This window comes from Leptonotus elevatus, chromosome 18 (assembly GCF_054856555.1).
Source record: "Leptonotus elevatus isolate MCC_2025b chromosome 18, RoL_Lele_1.0, whole genome shotgun sequence".
NCBI classification, from domain to species: Eukaryota; Metazoa; Chordata; class Actinopteri; order Syngnathiformes; family Syngnathidae; genus Leptonotus; species Leptonotus elevatus.
In genome coordinates this window covers 1611601-1635499 of record NC_141256.1, presented here as the reverse complement: position 1 = coordinate 1635499, position 23899 = coordinate 1611601, and the positions used below count along the sequence as shown (strand labels likewise).

The 23899-nt window shown below is 40.6% G+C and overlaps 1 protein-coding gene across 8 annotated transcripts in view; it reads left to right on the top strand.

Annotated features, from left to right (window-relative positions):
- The window catches only part of epha7 (eph receptor A7), a 110884-nt gene that overhangs the window by 25789 nt on the left and 61196 nt on the right, over positions 1-23899 (top strand). For all 8 annotated transcript variants that reach the window (XR_015090682.1, XR_015090683.1, XR_015090684.1 and 5 more), the window contains exons 4-5: positions 7299-7454; positions 22778-23113. Coding sequence is in view for 5 of the 8 variants with exons in the window: in XM_086060512.1 (XP_085916638.1) it covers positions 7299-7454; positions 22778-23113 (492 nt within the window). In the remaining 3 variants the exon portion in view is untranslated. The remainder of the gene's footprint in view (positions 1-7298; positions 7455-22777; positions 23114-23899) is intronic.

The window sequence follows — 23899 nt, the reverse complement described above, 5'->3', positions numbered from 1 at the left end:
CGCGTAATTTGGATGATGTCAACACTTCTGGTTCATGATTGGATCCTAGCTAACCAATCAGAGATGCAAGTTGATTTTTTTGCATGATGTTCATGTTATAAATGTTACTTATAAGCTTGGTAAGTTTACAACGCGTTACAGCCATATTATCCTGGCGTCCATTGTAACAAATGAATACATGAAAAAATAAATAAATCCATGTTGCATTTTAAATTGGAAAAGAGTAAAAATCTGAAAACAATTAAAAAGCAGAAAAAATGCGGGTCTGAAGGGGTTAAATCGTTGGGTATTCTGGTTCTATATAAGCAGTACTTGATAAGGTTCAAGTTGCACATTATTGACCAACAGGTTATTTGCCAATTGTCCAAAACAACATTTTCCCTCTCTGTGGAATTAAAACAAGTTTTTTTTCCAACAAAATGACTGCCATTGTCAAAAATGTATGACTAGCAAATAATTAGTAAAAATGACGAGTCCTTGGAAACTTCTGCGCCTGGTATGTTTTTCTTGTATTCCACAAGAGGCAGACCAATATTTTATATGGAAAAAGCTGGGCAGCAGACACAACAATTGGCTGATTTACCACAGTGATATTGCTACCGGTTTGTCTTCAGAGAAGCAGGTGGAGGTTAAACAGGGTGAGAAAAACAATTTCTTCATTCCATTTGGCTCCTTGGTGAGTTAGAGAAAACACTTTCATTCTTTAATGTTTCAGTGGACTGTAAATAGTACATAAAAAGAGGTAATTTTCTATGGACATTTTGGGTGTTTGTAAAAGGTGTCATTCATAACCTGAGTTTACACTGCATTCATCTTTTGTTCTTGGTTAAAACCAGATGCATTAAGTTACAGTAAAAAAAAAAAAGCTTTTGGAGGAGATTGAAACTATAAAGTGGAAGTTTATAGTTTACATAGAATCCTGTTTACAGACAAATCCCTTTACGAGGAAAATGTTTGAACAAATATTGCTTTGGTTCATATACTATGCTTGAGCTAAGAAGAATGACCAGTTGTGTTTTCTTTCGCACAGCGTAAACACAGTTCGCTCCGTGCATCACATACTGTAAATTAGCCCTCAGTATATGGTTCTCAAGAAAGTTTAACGTGCAAGCGATAGTGCTCGTACAAAACCTAATCATACTATACTGTTGAAAAATACATACAAATAAAAAGGAGAATGGTTTTTCTTATCTCACTATGCTGTTTGGTTTCATGTAATCTACCATCTGTCGACGCATGCCTGCACTCGATACTCTTCTTAGGGTACAAAGTGGCAATAACGGGTTCATTTATTTCCACATTTATTTTTAATTAAACCAATTAGCGTTCTGTGGGCCAAAGTGGAAATGGACAATCCAGAATGCTATCAACACCAAGTTCAAAAGCCAACAACTATTATGATATGTGGTTGTGTTAATGCCCATGCCATGTGTATCATCAAGCTGTGATCTCCAACTCTCACTGGAGCAGTTCGCAGTCGAGGGTGAAGCGGTTGGGGTGAAGATCAGCACCTCCAAATCCGAGACCGTTGTCCTCAGTCGGAAAAAGGTGGTGTGCCTCCCCCAAGTGGAGGAGTTCAAGTATTTTGGGGTCTTGTTCACGAATGAGGGCAGGATGGAGCGGGAGATCGACAAGCGAATCGGTGCAGCGTCTGCAGTGATGCAGACTCTGTAGCGGTCCGTTCTGGTGAAGGAAGAGCTGAGTCGAAAGGCGAAGCTCTCGATTTACCGGTCAATCTACGTTACTACCCTCACCTATGGTCACGAGCTGTTCAAGATCCCAGATATAAGCGGCTGGAATGAGTTTCCTCTGCAGGATGTCCGGGCTCTCCCTTAGAGATAGGGTGAGGAGCTTGGTCATCCAGGAGGGACTCGGAGTAGAGCAGCTGCTCCTCCGCGTTGAGAGGAGCCAGTTGAGGTGGCTCGGGCATCTGGTTCGGATGCCTCCTGGACGCCTCCCTGGAGAGGTGTTCCGGGCATGTCCCACCGGTGGGAGGCCCCGGGGACAACCCAGGACACACTGGAAAGACTATGTCTGTCGGCTGGCCTGGGAACACCTTGGGATCCCGCTGGAGGAGCTAGTTGATGTGGCTGGGGAGAGGGAAGTTTGGGCTTCCCTGCTAAAGCTGCTGCCCCCGCAACCTGATCTTCGATAAGCGGCAGAAGATGGATGGTGGATAGATGGATGGATGAATAGACGGTGGTTGGATAATACTTAAGCAGTCACGTATTGTTTTGCCAAGATACAATCCAGGGTGGTTATTTTGCTGTGACTGGCAACTCACCACCTCGTTGACGTGACTTTGTGATGGTAACTGGCCACTAAGTGGTCTGGACGGCTAGTTTACCATACCTATACTCCACATGACATTAAAAACACATACCGTATGTACTTAAGTACATTGTTATTTTCCTTGTTTGGATGTTTCAAGATATCTTCATTTATTGTCAATTTGTCACTATAAAGTTTAAAAATAGTGGTTAGTATGTATGCCTCGCAGTCGAGAGGTTCTGGGTTTAAACCACTGTTGAGTCCCCTTCTCCCTGTGCTTGTGTGGGTTTTCTATGGAGCCACAACACAGACAATAAGATTTGGTATTGACAAAAAAATTGTCATTGTGGAAAAATCTGCATTGATATTGAAACAAGTGTTGGCATTGTAAAACAAGTATTGGCATTGTAAAAGGTTGGATTAAAAAATTAAATACAGACATTACAAAACACAAATTTCTTTAAGCATATTTTTTTGTATTATGTTTTTTTCAATGCCAATCAAGATTATTTTTACACTCTTTTTTTCAAGTGTCACAGGTTTCCAGTTTCAATTCTCCGGTTTTCAGTTTCACTTCTCTTTTTTTTAGTTTCAACTTATTGTCAGTGTTTTAACATGGAAGGGCGGGGGCGGGGCTTTGAACGCGAGGACGCTTTCCAACTTTTCAGGAGAGGAGAGAGGAGAGCATGCCCTCTGTTGGCTAAAGGCAATACCTGAATTCCCTGTGGCAGATAGTCAGAGACTCATGGATACAAGTTAATCAGGAACTCCGAAAGCGCCTGTAAATCTGTGTTTTTTCTACATATAACCTTGTGGCATCAGTGTTAATGTTTCTGTAGTAAACTAGTTAGCACGTTAGCTAAATTTGCATGACATGATGCATAAAGTAATGTCAAACATGGTGGTTTTAACGCCACAAGTAACATATATAACCTCATATAACCTTGTGGAAAGTAACATTATATACAACCACATATAACCTTGTGACTTACAGGCGGTTTAGGAGTTCCTGGTGAACTTGTATCTATGAGTCTCTGACTATCTGCCACAAGCAATTCAGGTATTGCCTTTAGCCAACAGAGGGCGCGCTCTCCTCTCTCCTCTCCTGAAAAGCTGGAAGGTGCTCAAAGCCCCGCCCCTACCCTGCCCCTCCACGTTAAAACACTGCCAATAAGTTGAAACTGGAAAAAAATCATTGCCATCCAGGGTTATTATAGTTTTGGAATTTTTCATTTTAGAGTTTTGGTTTTTAAATTTTGTTCGTTTTTATTAGTTTTCAAGGTGGTTCTGTTTTAGTTATTTCATAAATGCTTGGTTTTAGTTACGTTTTAGTTAGTTTCAGTATTAATTTTGGTTTAAAAAAAAAAAGTGCATTACTTGTGCACGTATTTAAAAAAACACCATGGGAGCAACGTCATCTGAAGGGGCTTTTCTATTGGCTGCTGCTAGATGACGTCCCTTTTGTGTGACACACTTTCAAATGTCTAAAATAACCTTGTTGCCATCACACTATGACAAGTCAATAACACAGCTACACACATGACACAGGTCATTGATTGTAGTGCGGTCCACAGTCATTGTTTCATTAAGTGAAATGCATACATGTACACAATCTTGCTCAACACATTCATGGTAAACAAACTTTAAGTAAAAAGCAGTGATTAAAATGGTTAAGTATTATGTGTTATTTTGCTTTTTATGCAAATTGAGGCGGCACGGTGGGTGACTGGTTAGCACGTCCGCCTCCCAGTGCAGAGGACGTGAGATCGAGTCCGGGCTTCGGCCTTCCTGGGTGGAGTTTGCATGTTCTCCCCGTGCTTGCGTGGGTTTTCTCCGGGTACTCCGGTTTCCTCCCACATTCCAAAGACATGCATGTCAGGTTAATTGAACACTCAAAGTTGTCCCTAGGTGTGATTGTGAGTGCGGATGGTTGTTCGTCTATGTGTGCCCTGCGATTGGCTGGCAACCAGTTCAGGGTGTACCCCGCCTACTGCCCGAAGCCAACTGGGATAGGCTCCAGCGCCCCCCGCGACTCTTGTGAGGACTAAGCGGTAAAGAAAATGGATGGATGGATGGATGGATGCAAATTGATGTTGGTGACAATCGCTCTGATTGGCTGTTAACCCGGAAATGCAAACCAGCTGTTACTTTTCTTCCCCTATCTAGTAATCTCCTAACCATAGTACAGAGTCTTAACAGGCATATGTTGTCGTTGGCACAAACTTTTTTTTTCTCTTTTATGGAACCATGACTCTGCATGGCGTGGCCGCATGGGAAACAATGACTTCCCAGTTATGGAAAGTATATGGACCAAAAGCGTGCGTGCGGCAATGTGATTTGCTGGTTAATGTCAGTGACACAGACAACAGAAAAATATCATAGTTACTTTGTAAGTAACTAATTACTTTTACAAAGCAGTAACTGCTTTGCTAACTGAATAACTTTTTGTAATAAGTAATTTGTAAGTACAACTAATTATTGTTGGTTTTAGGTCAACTGTGCCCAACAAAAAAAAGCTTTTTTGTTAGTTTAAAATGGCTTACCTTAACTAGAATCCTGTGTCATATTACAGGAAAAAGATCCTTGTCGGTCATTGCACCTTTTGGTGCTGTAACTACTTCTTGGGGCCTACGGATGCCACGTGCTAAACTAGCAATATGTTGCACATTTGTTGCCATGCGTACTGCTTCTTCTGCTTTCGTTGCTTCTATTCTCGTTTGGTGGTTGGGAAATATTTTTGGGGCCAAAACCACTAAGAATGCAGTGCATTCCCTAACATCTATCTATCTATTTTTACTATCATTGCATTTATTATAAGTAATTAAAATTATAATATTTTTATAAAATATTTATTTAGCACTGGCATTTTAACAAAGCACAATATAAATTTAAATGTGCACGGTTTAGGGGTAGAGTTCGCCAGTCCGCGAGCTGGCGGACTCAGTAACAGGGGTTAATTTTCACAAAGAACGCTGGGGTGACGACCGGGGCCTTCCCCCGCTGGGCCTGGGGTTCGGGGGTGTCGGCCGCCCTCCGGTGCCCCCATCTCCCCCTTCTGCCCCCGGTGTTCCGTCCTTCCACACGGCGGGGGGTGGGCGCGGCTGCCCTCTCCGCTCCGCTGTCCGGCCCCTCTTCGGCGCCGGTGCCTGGGTGCGGGTGGTCCCCGGGGGCTGGGGGTCGGGGGTTGGGGGGCTGCCGGTTGGTCGGGGTGGGGTCGGGGGGGGGGTGTCTGGGGGATTGGGGCCGTGGGGGCGGCTGGGGCTGGGTTGGGGTGGGTGGCGGGGGTGGATGGGGGGCGGGGGGTCGTGGGGGGGGGCGGGGTTGGGGGCCGGTGGGGTGCCTGGTGGGCCTGCAGTGCCCCGTCCTGCTGCGTTGGGCCGGGGGCGCGGGCCGTGTTGGGGCGGGGGGCGCTCCTGCTCCTGGGTTTGCTCTCCGGCCGGTGGCCCTGGTGGGGCCCGGGGGTCGTCCTTTGGCGCTGCCGCGGCCTGGGGGGCCCTGAGGTGTTGCGCTTGCTCTGTTCCGGCGGGGGTCGACGGCTCCCCTCTTTGGTGGAGATTTTCATGCATGCCAGATCCACCACACCAGCATCTACCGAAACTCAGACACAATCTGTTTCCTCCTCAGGTTATTGAATCGGTGGAGGCTGGTGTCTGCGGATCTCACGCGGCTTCGTCTGTCCTTCCTTCCTTTTCTCGGTCTCTCCGTTGGTCTCTTGAGGCCTCCCTGATTTTATGTTTTTTGGATTTGTTGGGGTCTGGATGTTTCTTGGGCTGGGGAGGAGTTCTGGTGGGGGGTGTCTGGTCGGTGCTGGATTTCACCTTCCTTGGTTTTCTTCGGTCCCCTCGGGTCTCCTGGTGTTCGATTTAGGTGAACGGTATGAGATTTTTTTCTAATAGGTTTTCTGGTGAGCTAACAAATACACACACGCACGCACGCACGCACGCACGCACATACACATACTCACCCACACACACAAAAAAAAAATGTATATATGTGTATGTGTATGTATATATATATATATATATATATATATGGGTATATATATGTATATATATATATGTATATGTGTATATATGTATATTTAAAAAAAAAAGAAAGAAAAAAAAGAGCAATGATGATGACATTTCCGAATGAACAATACTGAGCTCTTAAAAAAAAAATAAAAAAAAAAATTTTTTTAAATGTGCCCACACCGCAGACATGTTGGCTAATAGTACATTGAACACCAAAGAGGGTTGAGCATTTTCTGGCCTTGCGAGATTGCACTTTATAGTCAATGTAGTTCGCACGGGCGGGCAGAGATGCGTGCAGCGCACTTAAAATCGGCACATTCATATATTGACCACAGTTTAAAAATAAATAAATACATTTCTTCGCACCAGCTAATCGGCTTCGGGAATGGACTGCAAAGCCACACACAGCGTCCTGTACAGGTTTGTCACCACCCGGAGATAGCGTTAAGCTTTTTAGTGTTTAAAACTGTTGATAGCAATAGTGCTAACATTAACTAAAGTATTTAGCATGGCCACTAGGATGCCAGTGAAAAAGTGGAAGTGTTTGAGGGGCTCTCGAAAATTTTGCTTGTTCGTTTTTGTCGTTCAATAATTATAATATCCGGTGCATCACTAATAGTTTATAGTTGTCATAAACGATGAAAACAAAATAGCTCTGTAGCACCCGCTAATGAATTTGCATGAATGCATTTTACAAAGAGCTACAAAAATTGGCAGGCACGTGTAGCACCCCCAGACATGTAAAAAAGTCAATTGCGTCATATGCTAAAATGTACAGGAAGTAAACGATTAATTTTTTAATGTTCAATTTTGGCTCATAAGTGGTTACTGAATCTTGAATTTTTGAAATACTGTATGATGGTGCGGCACATCAGATTTTGCTATATGGCTGCTTTTATATCTGCTCTCATTTTGTTGAAAAGACTCTCTGGTTTGTATAATTAAGCACAAGTTGGAGTTCAGATGTAGGTGTCCTGACTTTTCTTGTTTTCTCTCTTTTGACCTTATCAACAGCATGTGGTCGTGGTTTCTACAAAATGTCCTCCCAGGACCTACAATGCTCTCGTTGCCCAATGCACAGCTTTATTGACCGTGAGGGTTCCCGGCGCTGTGACTGTGATGACGGCTACTATCGAGCTTTCTCTGACGCTAATTCTATGGCCTGCACAAGTAAGTCCGCCCTGGTGCTGTTCAGCATACATTACATAAAGGATGAGAACTGAACAGTGACTGAATATACATATTTAGTCTCCTAAAATAACAGCTATACCACCTTGAACTCTTCTTGGAAGTCTTTCTACAATGCATGTGAGAGGGTGGGAATTTTTGGCTAATTAATTGTTCACTAATGAGAGCGGCTCTCTTGAGATGATTAGAGAAGATATTTGATAAGACTAAATTCGTATCACGATTTCTGACTCGAAGCTCTCGATCTACCGGTCTGTTTACGTTCCTACCCTTACCTATGGTCACGAGCTGTGGGTTGTCACGTGATGAACAGGATCCAAGATACAAGCGGCTGAAATTAGTTTCCTCGGTAGGGTGTCCGGGCTTGTTTACCATTTTTCTTGTCGCAGAGAAATTTTGAACATGTTCAAAATTTGAGTGTGACAAGAAAAATGGTTTGAGAATATAAAGATAGTTTGAGAGTGTCTAGCAAGTGTCTTTGCAACATTTTGCAACACTGAAGGAAGCCTGCCGAAAAAGCAACACTCGCTACGTGCGCGCACCCTCGCAAGCCTGTACATTTTCATCTTTAAAAAAAAAATAAATAATTTAATGTGCATTGTACATCAATTCTAACCACTGTTAACCACTGTCAAACCCCTAACTGCCGGTTACATTCTTAACCCGCCGTTAACTAAACGGCCGTTAAATATGCATTGTTCAAAACATGGTTAATCACGCTGTTTGTTAACGGCACCGTTTACGTCACTGGTTAGCACCGATATATCCCACCATTCTGACGAAGAAAATGTTATTCAATCAATGGTTGAAGCAATTTATGAGTTTTTGTGAAATTATTTATTTGTATAATTATCATTTTTTATTTATCATAATTTTTTTTACTGTGTGCATTTTCAGTGAATATTTTGAGTAATATTTTTGTATTTCTGCCAATATTTTTGTAGCATATAATATTGCATGTTTTGTCTGATTTTGTTTCTCACATTTTTGTCTAATGTTTTTTTGTCTACCATGTTTGTATTTTTTCCCCTATATTTTGATAGAATAGTTTTGAATTATTTGTTTTGTTTTTGTATTTACATATGTCTAATATGTGTGTATTTTTCATCTATGTATAAGTATTACTAATATATGTAATTACTGTTTTAAATTTAAATTAATTTAAAAAAAGTCATTATTATAATATTTAATTTAAATTCAAATTAATTTAACAGAAAATATTTGCCGCTATTCACAGTGTTGTTGTCTGTTTGATTATTGACGTGAAAGCAAACAAGAAACAACACAGGTAACCCCTCTTTGGAATCACCTCCCACTAAATGTTGGGCAAGCCCCCTTCTGTCCATTTTTAGCACTCATCTTAAAAAACAAATTTTTATTCATTCTCTTTTGACTCAGCTTGAGACTTGGCATTGTATTACTGCTAAGTGGTAGCATGTGCGTAACTCTTCATCAGAATAATCGCCAATGTCAAAGTCAAGCCCTCGATAGACTCCCCCCCCGCTCAACAGGCATCATGAAGGCAGCATTAAGCTACGAACTCAGAGTTAACCACACTGTTAAAAAGTTAGCGGCGGTCCTTAGGTGTGTTAACTTTAACAGAAACTTAACAGCCGGTTAAAGTTAACAGAGTTTTGAACAACAAGATAACAGTGCCGTTAAAGTTAACGGTCGGTTAAATCTACTTAACCAGTGGTTAAAGATATAACCGAGTTTTGAACAACCAGGTCCAGAATGACAACACTATTGGACTGTCGCCACTGAAGCGCACTTGACTTAAGATGAAAAATAAAAACATTATTGAAACAGTTATAAGAAAAACGCAGAGTTCAACACACAATATATGCCATGATGTGAGCGCATGACTGTGTTAATTGCAAATGTTAGGACGGATTAAGTTGTGTATGTAGATGATAGACTGTGATGTGAAACGGTACCGTTCAAAAGGGTAACTGTCCGGAAATGCCAGCATATATATATGCGGTCTGATAACAATTTCGCGACAAAAATTTAATTCCCATGCGCAATAAAGTGGCACCTATAGGGTCATTGTCAAAAGGACATGTTCGTGACAAGGTGGACTTTACGCTCTAGACTATAGGCGTATTTACGCAAAAAGCGGACCGAATGAATGAGGAAATTAATGGTCGTGTGTGGTTGAAAGGAGGCGGGGGCAGAGAAAACCTCGAGGTTCAATGTGAAAAACCTGCTACCGACCAGGTTAGGTTCATGGACACTGTTACTACGGTAACTGACCAAGTGCTTAAATGACCTATTTTTATACAGGCTAGAGTTACCTCTGGTTTCAGTTACCTCCCTGAGTTTCCCACATTTCAGGGTTTCTTGACCCAGGGTTCTCACTAAACCTGATTTGTGAAATAGACCCCTGAAATGCACAGATGTCCTCCATAGCAACTCTGTTGCCTCTCTTCATGTAATTATGATTATAAATTTATATTTTTGTTTATTGTAATAGCCCGATGATGACAAGAGCAATTTGCCATTTCCCGACTGAAAGACTTAAATTACAAACAGCAGCGGGAGTCCAGGCATCATTTATTTATCACAGCCAGGCTAAAATTTAAGTGACAGTGCTTGATGGCATCTTTACCTACAGTATACCAAGGGATTTCATCTGAAGGGTCGACACCATTTGCTTTTATGTGCCTTCTGATTTTTTTTTAAAGGTTTCTGTGTTCTTTTTTCAAATGCTGTCAGCAACTGTGCATGAGAAATGTGCACATATCTGTGATTAAGGTTAACAGCCCCTAAAAATTTGCCCTCTTACCTATGTGCCTCTTTTGTACTGATAGTTATGAGAACCCTGCTAAAATAGATAATTCAATCCACAGTCCCTTGTAGTGCACCAACATTGCTGACCTCGACATCCAACAGGGTGCTGCCCACGCCCACGAACTGTGCCTGTTTGATAAACAATCCATGATTCAAGAGATGCTGGATAATGAGACATCCATACAAAGCAGCATCTCACCCAACAGAAAAGGTTGGATGGTCTTGAAAGGAATTGGAGAAGTCAAAGAAAACGATTCTCACAGTTCCTCCACGACCATCCAGGTGTGAGTGTGCACGGTGAATCAGGTCGATGACCTCATCATCCAAACCTACATGGGGCTGGTAGAAGAATGGTAAATGGGCAGTTCTTTCGTTTTATCACCTTGATTTTTTTCTTCTATCTTCATGTGCAACCAGAGACAGGCATATGAGACACACTTCCCCCCTTGAAAACTCTAAAGTAGGCCAAGTCAGAATCTCGTGTGTGGGTGTTAGTCTCTGTAAGAGCCTACTATCGTGAAATATTATGCAAACAACTGAATTTCATTGAACTGCTGTGTATTAAACAAATACTCCAAGTTGTAATTGTGGCATCTGTATTTAATGATATTGATTAGTGTTATGATGAGTATCATTTTAAATGTCAGCCCAGATACTGCTTGTGCTAAATACAGTATCTCCACCACCAGAAAACAGAGCTGAATCTCTTGCCGTCTATTTGAACACTTTTTTCCCTTTTTTTAATGCACAACTTATATTTTGTATCAATTTACATGTATTCATTCTTTGGCACAAGTATCTTGTTTGCACATTCCCAGTTCTAAAGGTGTGGTCATTATAAAGTTGCAGCAGTTGCAATGACGAGGGAAATTTATGAAACTGTGCCTTTCTAGTTTATGTAAGAATTGAATTGAATAAAGTCCAAACTAGTGTGCCTTAATACTGTGTCTTAATAAGATTATTGTGTCAGAATACCATGCTTAAAAAGAACACTCGGCCTCACTAAAATTTGCCTGTTTTGAGGGCTGGTTCTGTCTCTGGTAAAGGAGCCATTGCTCAACCCATGTCATCTATCACTGGGTCAATAGCAAGTATAGCTTTTGGTACCATGATAGCCAGGGGCAGAATTAGGTGGTTGTGCAGGAGCGAGTGCCCATAAAGATACCATCTAATTATTTGGGGAGGCAGTACTTCATCACCAAGCCACGGAATTGCACTTGTCAATTAGTTATGGATATATGTACTGTATGTTACAGACTTTTGGCTTTGACGTGATAGTTCATCTGTGTAGACCAGACTCTGTCTATTCTTTGAGATTGGTGGATTGTCTCCAGTTTAGCTACCAAGTCACGGGCGGAGAAGCTTTGTGTGTAAACAGCAAGTTACCCAGCAAACATATACAGTTGGGGCCCATATGGGGATCGTTGGGCTTTGAATGGGCATGGGCTTAGAGTGGGCTTCGTTGTTGGGCCTCACTTGGGCAGTAGATGAGTAGTAGATGGGCTAAACTAAGCATGGTCAATAAGTGGGCTCTGGCTCGGCTCCACTCCAAAATATATATTTTTTTGATTTTGCACAATAACAGCATGAGCGATGTAGCTTACTCCCTGGCCTATATTTATTTACAATTAAATAAGATTTGTTTTGGGGGGGGGGGGGGGCAATGCACACACACACACACACAAAAAATCTACATTTCAAATTAATATGTAATATTTTTTACCATTAATGGGCCATTTCATACAGGTTTGATAGCACAAGAATATTCACACCTAGAAGAAAGTGCTGCACAGCATTCCGCTTGGCAACATTTTGCCACCTCAACAAGGACTTCAGGCTCCAGGCTCATTTGAGGTGATAAAGGAATAATTCAGTTTGACAGTGAGGGAACACTGACCATTTGTTGTTTTGTGTCGTTCAATAATTATAAAAAGGCAATTGATTGGATAACTGGACTCCTTGTTATTAAAGCTTGTAATAAAATAACTTTGTGGCATGAGGAGCTCTTATTGGGACAATCAGGAACGCTATAATCAGCCAGCGAGAGTGGGCCCCAGATGGGAGAAAGCTGGGTTTCCCATGTTTTAGCTGGTGCCCATATAAGGCCTACCTTGAGCCCATTTGGCACCAACCGACAAAATAACTGGGACCCAGCTGGGCAGCCCAGATGGGGCCCATTAGCCCATCTCATGTCCATGTGGGTTTTAGCTAGGGCCCATATGAGGCCCACCTTGAGCCCATCTGGGCTTGCCCATATGGGACCACCATGAAATCCCTGGCTAAAATTAACTTAGACCCAGCTGGGCAGCCGAGATGGGGGCCATTCACCAGCCCATATCCAACCCAAATGGGTGTGTTGGCAGGGAAATTAGCCACACTGATATGTTATCTTTTGTCAAAATATAGAATGACTTGCTCATATACACATTTTATGAAATAGACAGCTTACAAAATATTTACTTGATAGTATAATTTAACATTTGATAGGTGCACTCCAGAAGACCAACTACTGTATTCATTTACCAGCAATTGAAAAGTAGATTCGACGTATTTCCCATGATATGAGCATCTGATCCTAAATAAATGTGACCCATGTCCATCATGGTCCATCCAGAAGCTTCATTAGAGGTTTCTACAGCTTGCCACAAAACTTTAGTTATTGTTTTATGGATTGTAATTTATTGATGTTAATGTTCATTTTGAATAATACTCTATATAAGTCAAGATCTGGCCAAGGAAACTAAAGTAGTTTAAGTCAATGCACGTTTCTTTTTTCTTATATATTTTTTTAGAGCTTTCAGTCTCAATTTTTTCATCTTTGAAGATTAGGGTTCCATGTCAGAACAAAAGTCCATCTGATGAAAGAAAATAATACATATGACCAAAGGCCCTGTAATACAGAAAAGATATATAGACCCAGGGGGAAAAAAATTCTCCACCCCCCATTATTTCAGGTCTCCAGTACACTTGATGAGACCATACATTTATATATATATTTTTTAATTTATAGATACAAATTGTCATCCACAGTTGTGGTCTTGGAATTGTTTTGGATGGTTTCTGAACATACATTTTATTTACCCTTCCATGCTATATAGTAAACCAGGATGAGCAAGACTCACTGTGATTTCTTTCCTGTGGTGGGAAGGATAGATCCATAATTGAAAATATATTTACACTGCTTGATTTGCAGATCTTTTTCAGGCTTGTAAAGCTACCAAAGGACAGGCCTTAGTAAAATAGTAAGCAGGGTCTCCGGTGCTTTGAGATTAAGAATGTGTCAGGGAGGATTGAGTAGAAATGAAAATGTTATGTGGGGACATGAAACTCCAAATCCCTGCTGCATAATAAGGACAAAAGTAAGTAAAAACTGTAGGACTGAAGGCAATTTTTTTTTTGTTTTGCTTGTGTAAGCCATTCCTATATAAAAACAGTGTAGCTGAAATAGAGTGGCTATTTCTTCACTGGCATGACAAAAGTTGACACATTAGAGACTGGGTATTGATCATGCAACAGCTGTGGGCAGTAAGGCTGCCATGAGCAAACCCCCATTCCACCCACCTTTAAAAATGTGCCACATCAACAAATTCTGCAAGAGGACTGTGACACAATATTAGCGTAGCAGTCACCCCACATGTGTATATTTTAGAGATGTCAAACTAATATTTTTTTTTATTAATCACATCTTAGAATTTTGGTTAGTAATAATAATAATAATAATAATAATAATTCATTTAATTTATAGGCTCCTTTCAAGACACTCAAGGTCGCCTTACAGCACAATAAAAAAAAAACACTACAATAAAACAACAAAACATAACACATAATTAAAATTAGCGAGAACTATAACAATGTCAAAGTGAAAAAGCTGTCCGAAAAAGGTATGTTTTAAGTCTGGTTTTAAAAATGAATCTATATTACGGATGTCAGGTGGTAGTGCATTCCAAAGACGGGGAGCAGAGCGGCTGAAAGCTCTGTCCCCGACGGTGGACAGGCGGTCAAAAGGGATTGAGAGGTGGAGGCCAGATGAAGATCTGAGAGAGCATGAAGGTGTGGCAATGTGAAGAAGGTCCTAGAGATAACGAGGAGCAAGGTTATTTATGGCCTTAAAAGTGCAGATCAGTATTTTGTATTGAATGCGGAAACGGGCAGGAAGCCAATTAAGTTTTTGCAGGACTGGAGTAATGTGGTGCATGGAAAGGGTCCTTGTAATAATGCGAGCAGCAGTGTTCTGGAGAAGTTGTAATTTTTTAAGTGATTTGATAGGGAGACCAAGCAGAAGAGAGTTACAATAATCCAGGCGAGAAATGACGAGGCTATGAACAAGGACAGCAGCAGTGTGGGGTGTGAGGGATGGGCGGAGACGATTTATTTTGCGTAAATGGAAGTATGTAGATCGGGTGATGTTGTTTATGTGTGACTGAAAAGAAAGTGTGCTGTCAAGGATGACACTCAGACTTTTAACCTGAGGGGAGGGGGAAACAGAGAAATCGTCAAGTGCAATGGAAAAACTGTCAGTTTTGGCTAAAGTGGACTTAGTACTTATCAATAGGATTTCAGTTTTGTTACTGTTAAGTTGAAGAAGATTTGATGAGAAACATTGTTTGAGTTCGGAAAAACAGTCAATAAGGGAGGAAGGAGGGAGAGTGGCGTTAGGGTTAGTAGAGAGCTAGAGTTGGGTGTCATCCCAGATCATGATTAATCACTTAATTAAAATGGCTTGTTATCAAAAAAAATTTGCCCGCCAAATTTGAAGAGCACCTCACGAATTATGTGTTCATTCTTTCTACATTTAATATTATGAGGACATCTTCAACATTTTTTTTCTTTTTTTTCCCTGGAGAGCTCAGTTCATTCGGTAATTTTACCGATTTGACATTTCATCATCATTGCTCTCTTTTTATTTATTTTGTATTTTTTTATTTTTAATATATTTTTATTTTGTATATGGGTGTGTATGTGCATGTGCGTGTGTGCGTGCGTGTGAGTGTGTATGCATTAGTTCACCTAAAACCTATTAAAAAATCACATATCGTTCACCTAAACCGAACACCCCAGAATCCAGCCAGAGTCGCGAGGCCACCAGGAGACCCGAGGAAGGACCAAAGAAAAGAAAGGAAAGTGAAATCCACCACCGACCAGACACCACCCACCGGACCACCAACCAGAGTCCCCCACCAACCCCAGAAACATCCAAACTCCAACAAATCAGGGAGACCCCAAGAGACCAAAGGAGAGACCGAGGAAAGGAAGGAAGGACAGACGAAGCAGAGTGAGATCCACGCCAGCCTCCACCGATTCAACGACCAGAGGAATAACCAGACCGCGTCCGAGCCCCGACAGATGCTGGCGCAGCGGATCCGGCATGCATGAAAATCTCCACCAAAGAGGGGAGCCGCCGACCCCCGCCAGGACAGAGCAAGCGCAACACCCCAGGGCCACTGTGGGCGGGTCTGCCCCTATGTTGGCTGCTGGGTGGCGGCTGCGTCTTGGCCGTTCCCTGGGTCTCTTGGGGGGTGCTGCGTTGCGGGGCTCTCCCTGGTGTTCGGGGCGGCGCCGTTCCGGCGCGGTCCGTCGCTCTGGGCCCGGCGACGCGGTTCGGGGCCTGTGGGCTGCCGGGGTACCCCGTGGTTCCCTCTCCCTTCCCCCTTCCTCCCCCTTGCTGCCTCTCCCTCCTCGCCTCTCCCCGCCCGTCCTGGTCGGTGCTGGATTTCACTTTCCTTTGTTTTCTTTGGTCCTTCCTCGGGTCTCCTGACGGCGGTGTTCGGTTTAGGTGAACGGTATGGGATTTTTTTTAATAGGTTTTTGGTGAACTAACGAATACACATACACATTCTCACCCACATACAAAAAAAAAAAAAAGCAATGATGATGACATTACCAAATGAACAATACTTAGCTCTTTAAAAATTAATAAATAAATAAAAACAAAAAAAAATAAAAAAGGTGTCGTTTGATGTAGTCTGCTCGATCCTGCTGGCAGCAACTGGGTTTCTGATTTTAATTCTTTAACGTCCTCACGGATGTGGCAGAGGACATCTAGTTTTTTTATTTATGGACTCCAGCATACTGACCGAAACGTCCGTAGTGGTTAGGTCGTCCGTGGCTGAGTCATTTTTCCTCTTCTTCGAAGGTTTCTCGACGGAAGGATCCTCCATCGCGCAGCTGTAAAAATATCCGTCGATGAAACGTTCAAGGTCCTCCACGCTGGGTGGTATTCCAAATCTGCTGGATGAAAGAGAGAAGAGAAAAGACAAGATATATGGTGGTTAAATTCGGATTAGTTTAGCATAATAGAGCTAGTTCTATCTTAGCAGCAGGGCGCCGCCATGTTGGGGTTTCCCGGTCTCGCTGTAGGTCTCGCGATAGTCACAGCATTTCGCGACCTCCCTCTCTCGCCAAAAATATTTGCCCGCCAAATTTGAAGAGCACCTCACGAATTACGTGTTCATTCTTTCTACATTTAATATTATGAGGATGTCTTCAACATTTTTTGACGCACTGCACTACTGCACACTATCATCCTCCTCTTTTTCGAAACAGTTAATTATTTGCATAGTTTAAAATGAAAAAAATGACCCCAATGTTTTGACAGGAACATTCTGAATGTCATATGCAAACATTTATTAAATTCTTTACTTTAATGCATGTAGTTATGTTTATTGCTCAAGAACAACCTGTGCTACCTTTAAAAGGAACCCCGACTGTAATGACAAGTTTGCTCTATATAATTTATTTGGTTGTTACTAACATAACTATGAGATTCATTTTTCAAAAATCATTTCCAGTTTAATACATTTTGTAGAAACTTAATTGGACGTACGCCGCCATTGTTATTTACATTGCAATGCATTCAGTGCGTAGTGAGGTAGAATGGCGGCTGGCTGTCTGCCGAGCGATGTGAAACGCGTATGAAGAAAGCAAGGTAAGCCTAAGCCTCTGTAGCGTTCCTAAAGAAACGATATGCGATTGGGAGAGTCACCCCTCGCCTCATCATTCACCAGACGCATTCAAGAGTTTTTATCATCCCTTTAGGAAAGCTACAGAGGCTTGCATTGCTTTCTTTATAGGCGTTTCACATTCCTCGGCAGAGAGCCAGCTGCCATTTTACGTCACTACGCACTGAATGCGTTGCGACTTTGACAGCGCTAGTATATTTCAAATGTATTATATGTATTTATGAAAATTATTACTGTCTTGGTTTTGCCATATTTACCACAACACTTTTACCAAAACTCTTTGTGTTAGTTTAAAGACCCTGTAAAGTGAATTCTGAGATTTTTAATACATGGTGCTTGAAGACAATTGTTGAAAATGTGCAAATACTGAGAATAATGTAGTACTAAATAGTTTAGCAATAGCGTTAAACTCTTTCACCATGTCAGTTGTTCAGAATGCATGAGTAGCCAAATGTTTCAATTGATGTAAATCTAATTTCCCACTGTGGTAATATGACGTATTTAAACAAGGAAATATCACAAGGAGTGACAATAAAATAACCAAACTTTGTCTGATGATGCCTCAGAAGATGAAATGTAAGCTCAATCGAGCTCGATCTTCAAAGTTGAGGCTGATTTCATCTGTTGAGAGGTCAAACTTCCTAAACTTTTAAAAAGTTCAAATATCGGATGATGTCCTTACATGCAATTAAAATTGACATTCCAGTGATCTTTTAACAGTTCCTGAAAATTTGGGGTCAAAATCTTTTTTCCAAGGTACTGGTTGCTATGGACATTTGAAAGATACAAAGAAAAACTTTAAACCCATTTTTCTCAAAACTAGGGATTTCAACCTGGCAACATTAAAATTGTCGTAACTTTGCCTGATCTCTTTTTTGCACACTGTAGGCATTCTCTTGATCAGCTTCAAGAGGTAGTCACCTGAAATGGTTTTCCAACAGTCTTGAAGGAGTTCTCAGAGGTGGTAATGCCAAGAGTGTGCAAAGCAGTAATCAGAACAAAGGGTGGCTATCTTGAAGAAATCAGAATATAAAACACATTTTCAGTTTTTTCACCTTTTTTTAAGTACATAACTCCACGTGTTCATTCATAGTTTTGATGCCTTCAGTGAGAATTTACAATGTAAATAGTCATGCGAATAAAGAAAAAACATTGACTGAGAAGTCGTGTCCAAACTTTTGACCATCATTCATTGATAGTCCTCCATTTTCTTCCAAGCCAAACCAACCTGTAATCGTAGGTCCGCTGTTTTATTTTACACATACTTTATATTATATTATTATATATTTATATTTATCTATTTTAGGACCGACCGTCAGTATTGAAGTACCGTCCGTCACTGGCGTCAATCGTCTTTAAAGTCGAGAGAGAAAAAGCACAGATACTTCCCTTAGTCTACTGTTGCCAAGTAAATTCACAATATAAACAATTCACATTAATGAAACACATCATTAAATTTGTTGGCATATTAGCTGTAGCCAAAATTACACACGAGCATACACATATGATATTTACATCTCCTTGACTCGAACATTGAATAAACAAAACAAAAAACATATTGTGTGTGCCTTGTAACCCAGTAGGAGTCTCTCTCTCTCTCTCTCTCTCTCAAAAAATTGCGATTGTGATACCATTATTTTTTTTCAAGGTATTTTTCAATTATCCAACAAGCAATTATTTACAATAAACAACATCAAATCTATTATAGATTACGGGATATTCAGATAAAGACTAATGAAGCTTTAATATCAAAGTTTTTTTTTACTACTGCAATTACAGGTTGAAACTTACTAAATAGATTAACATTTAGTATTGTTCAGCTAAAAACATACAATTATTGCCCATGTAGCTCAGACGCACTTGTAACAAAGAGTATCGTAAAAGGGTATAAGAAATAATAAGATTCCTAAAAGTTAGATAAAGTTTATCACAATTAAATTGCACGTACTGAGAGGTAGAAGCAATTTATTGTATCTTTCAATTAAAAACTGGGAGGTAGGGTAGGTTATTGCACATATAGTTAACGCTGTGTTGGAAATAATGGAGTTAAAACTAACGGCGTACGTAACTCCGTTATTCTTTTATAAAGGAAGTAATCAAATTATTTTCCTCATATTGGAAACACTGTTATCGTTATTGTATGTTAAATGCATTGTCAAAATAAGCTTACAGTAGGTTGCACAGTCATGTGCGCTTTTCCGTGAAGCTTGCTCTGCTCCGAGTCCATTCAAGAAAATGTCATTTGCGCACAGTTAGATGCACTGTTGTTTTTGCACCTCATCACATTAAAGGTGTTTTGACAGCTGGAATGTGTAGTCACTTTCTTTAGAGGTGTCGTATCAGATTTGATCTGATCATTAGCCTGGAGTTAAACAGGAGTGATCCCACCTTGGAGAGCTGTTCCACCAAGGGGACTGGCATTAATCATGGCTCCAACATGACAGATGTCAATTGAAACAAAGGGGGGCACTATCAAACTTTTTAAAGAAGGTAAATCATCTTGCAAGGTTACCAAATATTTTGGTTGTTCACAGTCAGCTGTCTGTAAGATCTGGACCAAGTTCAACCAACATGGGAAGGTTGTTCAAGCCAAGCATACTGGTAGACCAAGGAAGACATCATCTTGAAAACACACAAATCATAGTAAAACAAATGGGAGGTAAATGGAGTGAATGTGACAGAACTGTAAGAAACTGCCTAAATGGGATTTACACATAGAAAAACAAACACGAAAAAAACAAACATAGAATGGACTATGGAAAAGCATGGACTGTGGATGACTGGATAAAAGTCATATTCAGTGATGAATGGCAAATCTGCATTGGGCAAGGTGATGCTGCTGGAACTTTTGTTTGGTGCTGTTCCAATGAGATTCAAGATGACTGCCTGAAGAAAACGTGCACATTTCCACAGTCCTTGATGATATGAAGTAGCATGTCAGGTGACGGCACAGGGGAGATGGTTCTTCATCTTCAATAAGTACACAAGTTTACATTGACATTTTGGCCACTTCTCTTATCCAATGGACTTTTCACAAACCACGACCCCAAACACCCCTAGGTCCATCAAGATTCTCTCCCTCCGTTGAAATCCATTGTATCCACAAAACTTTTGTCAGCTTCAAGAAAACTACACCAAAGTTCCAACAAGCTGTGGACCTCCAGCAAGCAAAATAGTGAAGCGATGTGGCCATAGATTGTGTAACTCGGACACGAGGAATCTACAAAGTGAAGTGATGTCTTCAATGGATTGGACAGTGTGGATGGCGGCAGCCCTAGCTAAATATCTCTAAAACAAGCATTCCTACGTTTGCTCCGAAGTAAGACTATAATGGGCTAGGCTAAAGCTAACTAGCAACCAAACGAGCTAAAACTATTATCAAATTTACCCTAGCTCCAGAGGCAAGATCACCCACAAAACTGGACATCAAAGTTGTACTTATGATAATTAAATTTTAATATTGTATATTATCAGGATATCATTATCATCGGCCATTCATCACCTAATTCGGCAAGCACTTTCGCATTTTCTGCGAATTCTTTATGACACAACATCTCGTAAAAATTAACAATTCCAAAATTACGTCACAAATCAAAATGGCTGTCTTATGCTGCATTCGAGGAGGGTTTGAATTCACATTTATCTCCTTCGGAGTGACCCATTTCCTCCCTTAAAGCGTTTAAGGCAAATGTTAACAACAAAGATGACTGATTCCGATAAATTCTTTGTTATTCTGGTTAACACAGTCATTCAAAATCACGTTGTGTCATGTATATATGTATGTATATATGTATATCATGTATGTCATGTATATAGCTTGTATTTACATTAGCCTCAATTGCTTTGAGGTCGGAACTGACACAATCCGAGTGGGATCAATCCGATTTCCCACTTTCATCGAATGGAGCATGTTTCTTCCTTTTGCTCTCCACTCATTGAAAAGCATTGGACTTGTAATTTGATTTGTGAGGATTATTTTGATTTGAAAATGTGATAAATGTTGTTTGACTACTATAACAATATGCTTGGTTTGTATTGCTAGTCAAAGGCAAAAGCTATAGGCCTACAATACACTGTATAAATTAAGCGTTGCATTGTGGAAATAGCAGAATTGTTAATGCATGGTTTATCTTGATCATTGTTATAAATGTTGGTTGGTCAACTTGACGTCCTAGTAGGTAGTTTACCCTGGGTCTCATACTGGGACCTCTGTGATGTTTAATCAATTTACACAAAGCGAACATAGCATCGTAACAGGCCCTTTGAACTTATTTTGTTTTCATTTTCCATGTAGCATTTTGTGTTACCTCAGAGTAAACAACCATTCTGTTACAGATGGAGGAAAAGAAGCATGTAATCAGTTTTACAGGTACATTTATTAAAAATGGGAATTATTTTTGAGAGATTACAATTTCCTGAAAGACGCCGTTGTTTTACCAGACATATCTTGAAACCTGTATGATTTAGCCTCAAGAGGTGTGTAGTCCGCTTTTTGGTTATTATTTGTAATAACAGAGCCCGCCCTCTTCTTTACGAGTACAAATCACAGAGCTCTACAAGTACGAATCAGTTTTGCACCATCTGTAGCGAGACTGGACAGCAGCAGAAAAAACACTTGTGACTCCTAGTGGCGACTTCTTTGACTACAAGTTGTCATTTCTACAGGTGCAAATCACGACTTTTACAGATACAAATTTACACTTTTTTTCTACAGGTACGATTTTGGGTTTTTTATACAACTAAAACATTTTTTTTACAGGTACAAGTTACTTTTGCACCATATTTACTTCCATAGAAAAATGACCAACACAAATATGTCACAGTCGTTTTTTTTTACAGTTAAGTACCTATTTTTATTTTTATTTTTTTAATTGTTATGAAATTACTGATTCATTGACAAAAAAATTCAACCATATTTCTATTAGGTTAAAATTAACAAAATATTATACACTTTATTATAAATTTAGATTGCGATTAATTTGCGATTAATCATGAGTTAATTATTGAAGTCATGCGATTAACTATGATTAAAAATCTTAATTCTCTCTCTCTCTCGCCAAATTGTGATTTATGAGGTTTCAGTCTGACACCAGCGTTGTTTAATTTATTTTGTCTTCACTAGCATATTTGGTATTGGAGGCATCTTAAAGTTATGCTACTTTTTAATATTATGATACATTGATACTTGGATCACATTGTTAACTACATTTATCAGGTAACTAGTGACTATATTGAGATACGTTTTTTAAGATAATCCTCCCAACGGAGCATATCCGGAACTCTTAAACTTGTTCAGGAATCTCCTCTTGCTCTGGGTCCTACTCAGGTTCTAGCATACTGTTATATATGTGGCTGTCCCACTGTACTTTTTAGGGTAGCCGTGGATTCACACGCTGTAGTAGTCGTCATCATGCAAAGTTGTCCTTGCTTTAGGCCACAAAGTGGTAGATTAAAGTAAGCAGTTCATGATTAAGCCCTCCCCAAATTGGCTGTTCTGACGAGGGCTGGTTAGAAAAATCTCACACCAGCTTCTTCTATGTTCACTCTTGACAGGACCTCCTTCTGCGCCACAGAATCTAGTCTACAATATCAACCATACAACACTTAGTCTGGAGTGGAGTCCACCGGCCGACACTGGTGGCCGCAACGATGTCACTTACAGGGTTAGGTGCCGGCATTGTAGCTGGGAACCTGAAAAGTGTAAACCATGTGGGCCAAATGTCGGCTACTTCCCTGCAAAGTCACAATTAGCGGACACCTATGTGAACATCGTTGACCTCCTGGCTCATGCAAACTACACTTTTGAGGTGGAGGCTGTCAACGGGGTGTCTGATCTAAGCCGCACGCAGAGGCTGTTTGCTACAGTTTGCATCGCCACCGGACAAGCAGGTAAGGACTGACATCTAATAATTTCTTCAACTTTTAATTGGTGTAAAAGCTAGGTATAAAAAAAAACAGACCAAGAGTTTGCCAATTTAGAAACACATGCCTGCCAAAGTGAATTAATTACTGCAATTTATTTGCTAAGGCTCGTCTTAGTCAATGAGCAAGTGCGGAGGGATATGTTGTATAGTGTGAAGCCGCTTTGGTCTTACTGTATGATGTGATGTGAGCAATATTAACAGATGTGACTCAGGTCCACGTCTCAATCAAGTCCCAAGTAAGCTGCAACTCACTGCAGTAATAAGTTTTAAGTGCTAAGCCACACTACAGTCATGCCTACATTATCCAGTTTTTGTTTCGAAAATGTGTGTATTCATTATACTTTCATGAACTGTTGTGTGTATACTTTTTTTTTTACATTTCTAGTAACATGGTTCTAAGGCAGCTGGGAACTGATGCTGTATTGGTGAAGTAAAACACTGCTGCAATGGTGTAATAGAATTGTCATTGCAATTTTTATGTTTACACTACATTCCCAGAGGCCATCGGAGCCATGTTTCAGGCCACCGTGGACAAAATGGGATGGATGTGAGCCTACGCATGGGGACGGGCTGGGCAAATGTGGCATGCCGTGCTTGCCACTGATACCCAACCAGATTTTTAAACTGTCTCTAAATTGGCCAGAGCAGTCAGGGTGTGGATGACAAACATCATACTCAGCCATCAATGTGTCTCAAGACATCTTAAGTTATGTCTTAAGACATATATTTGAGATATCTTGAGACATCTTCT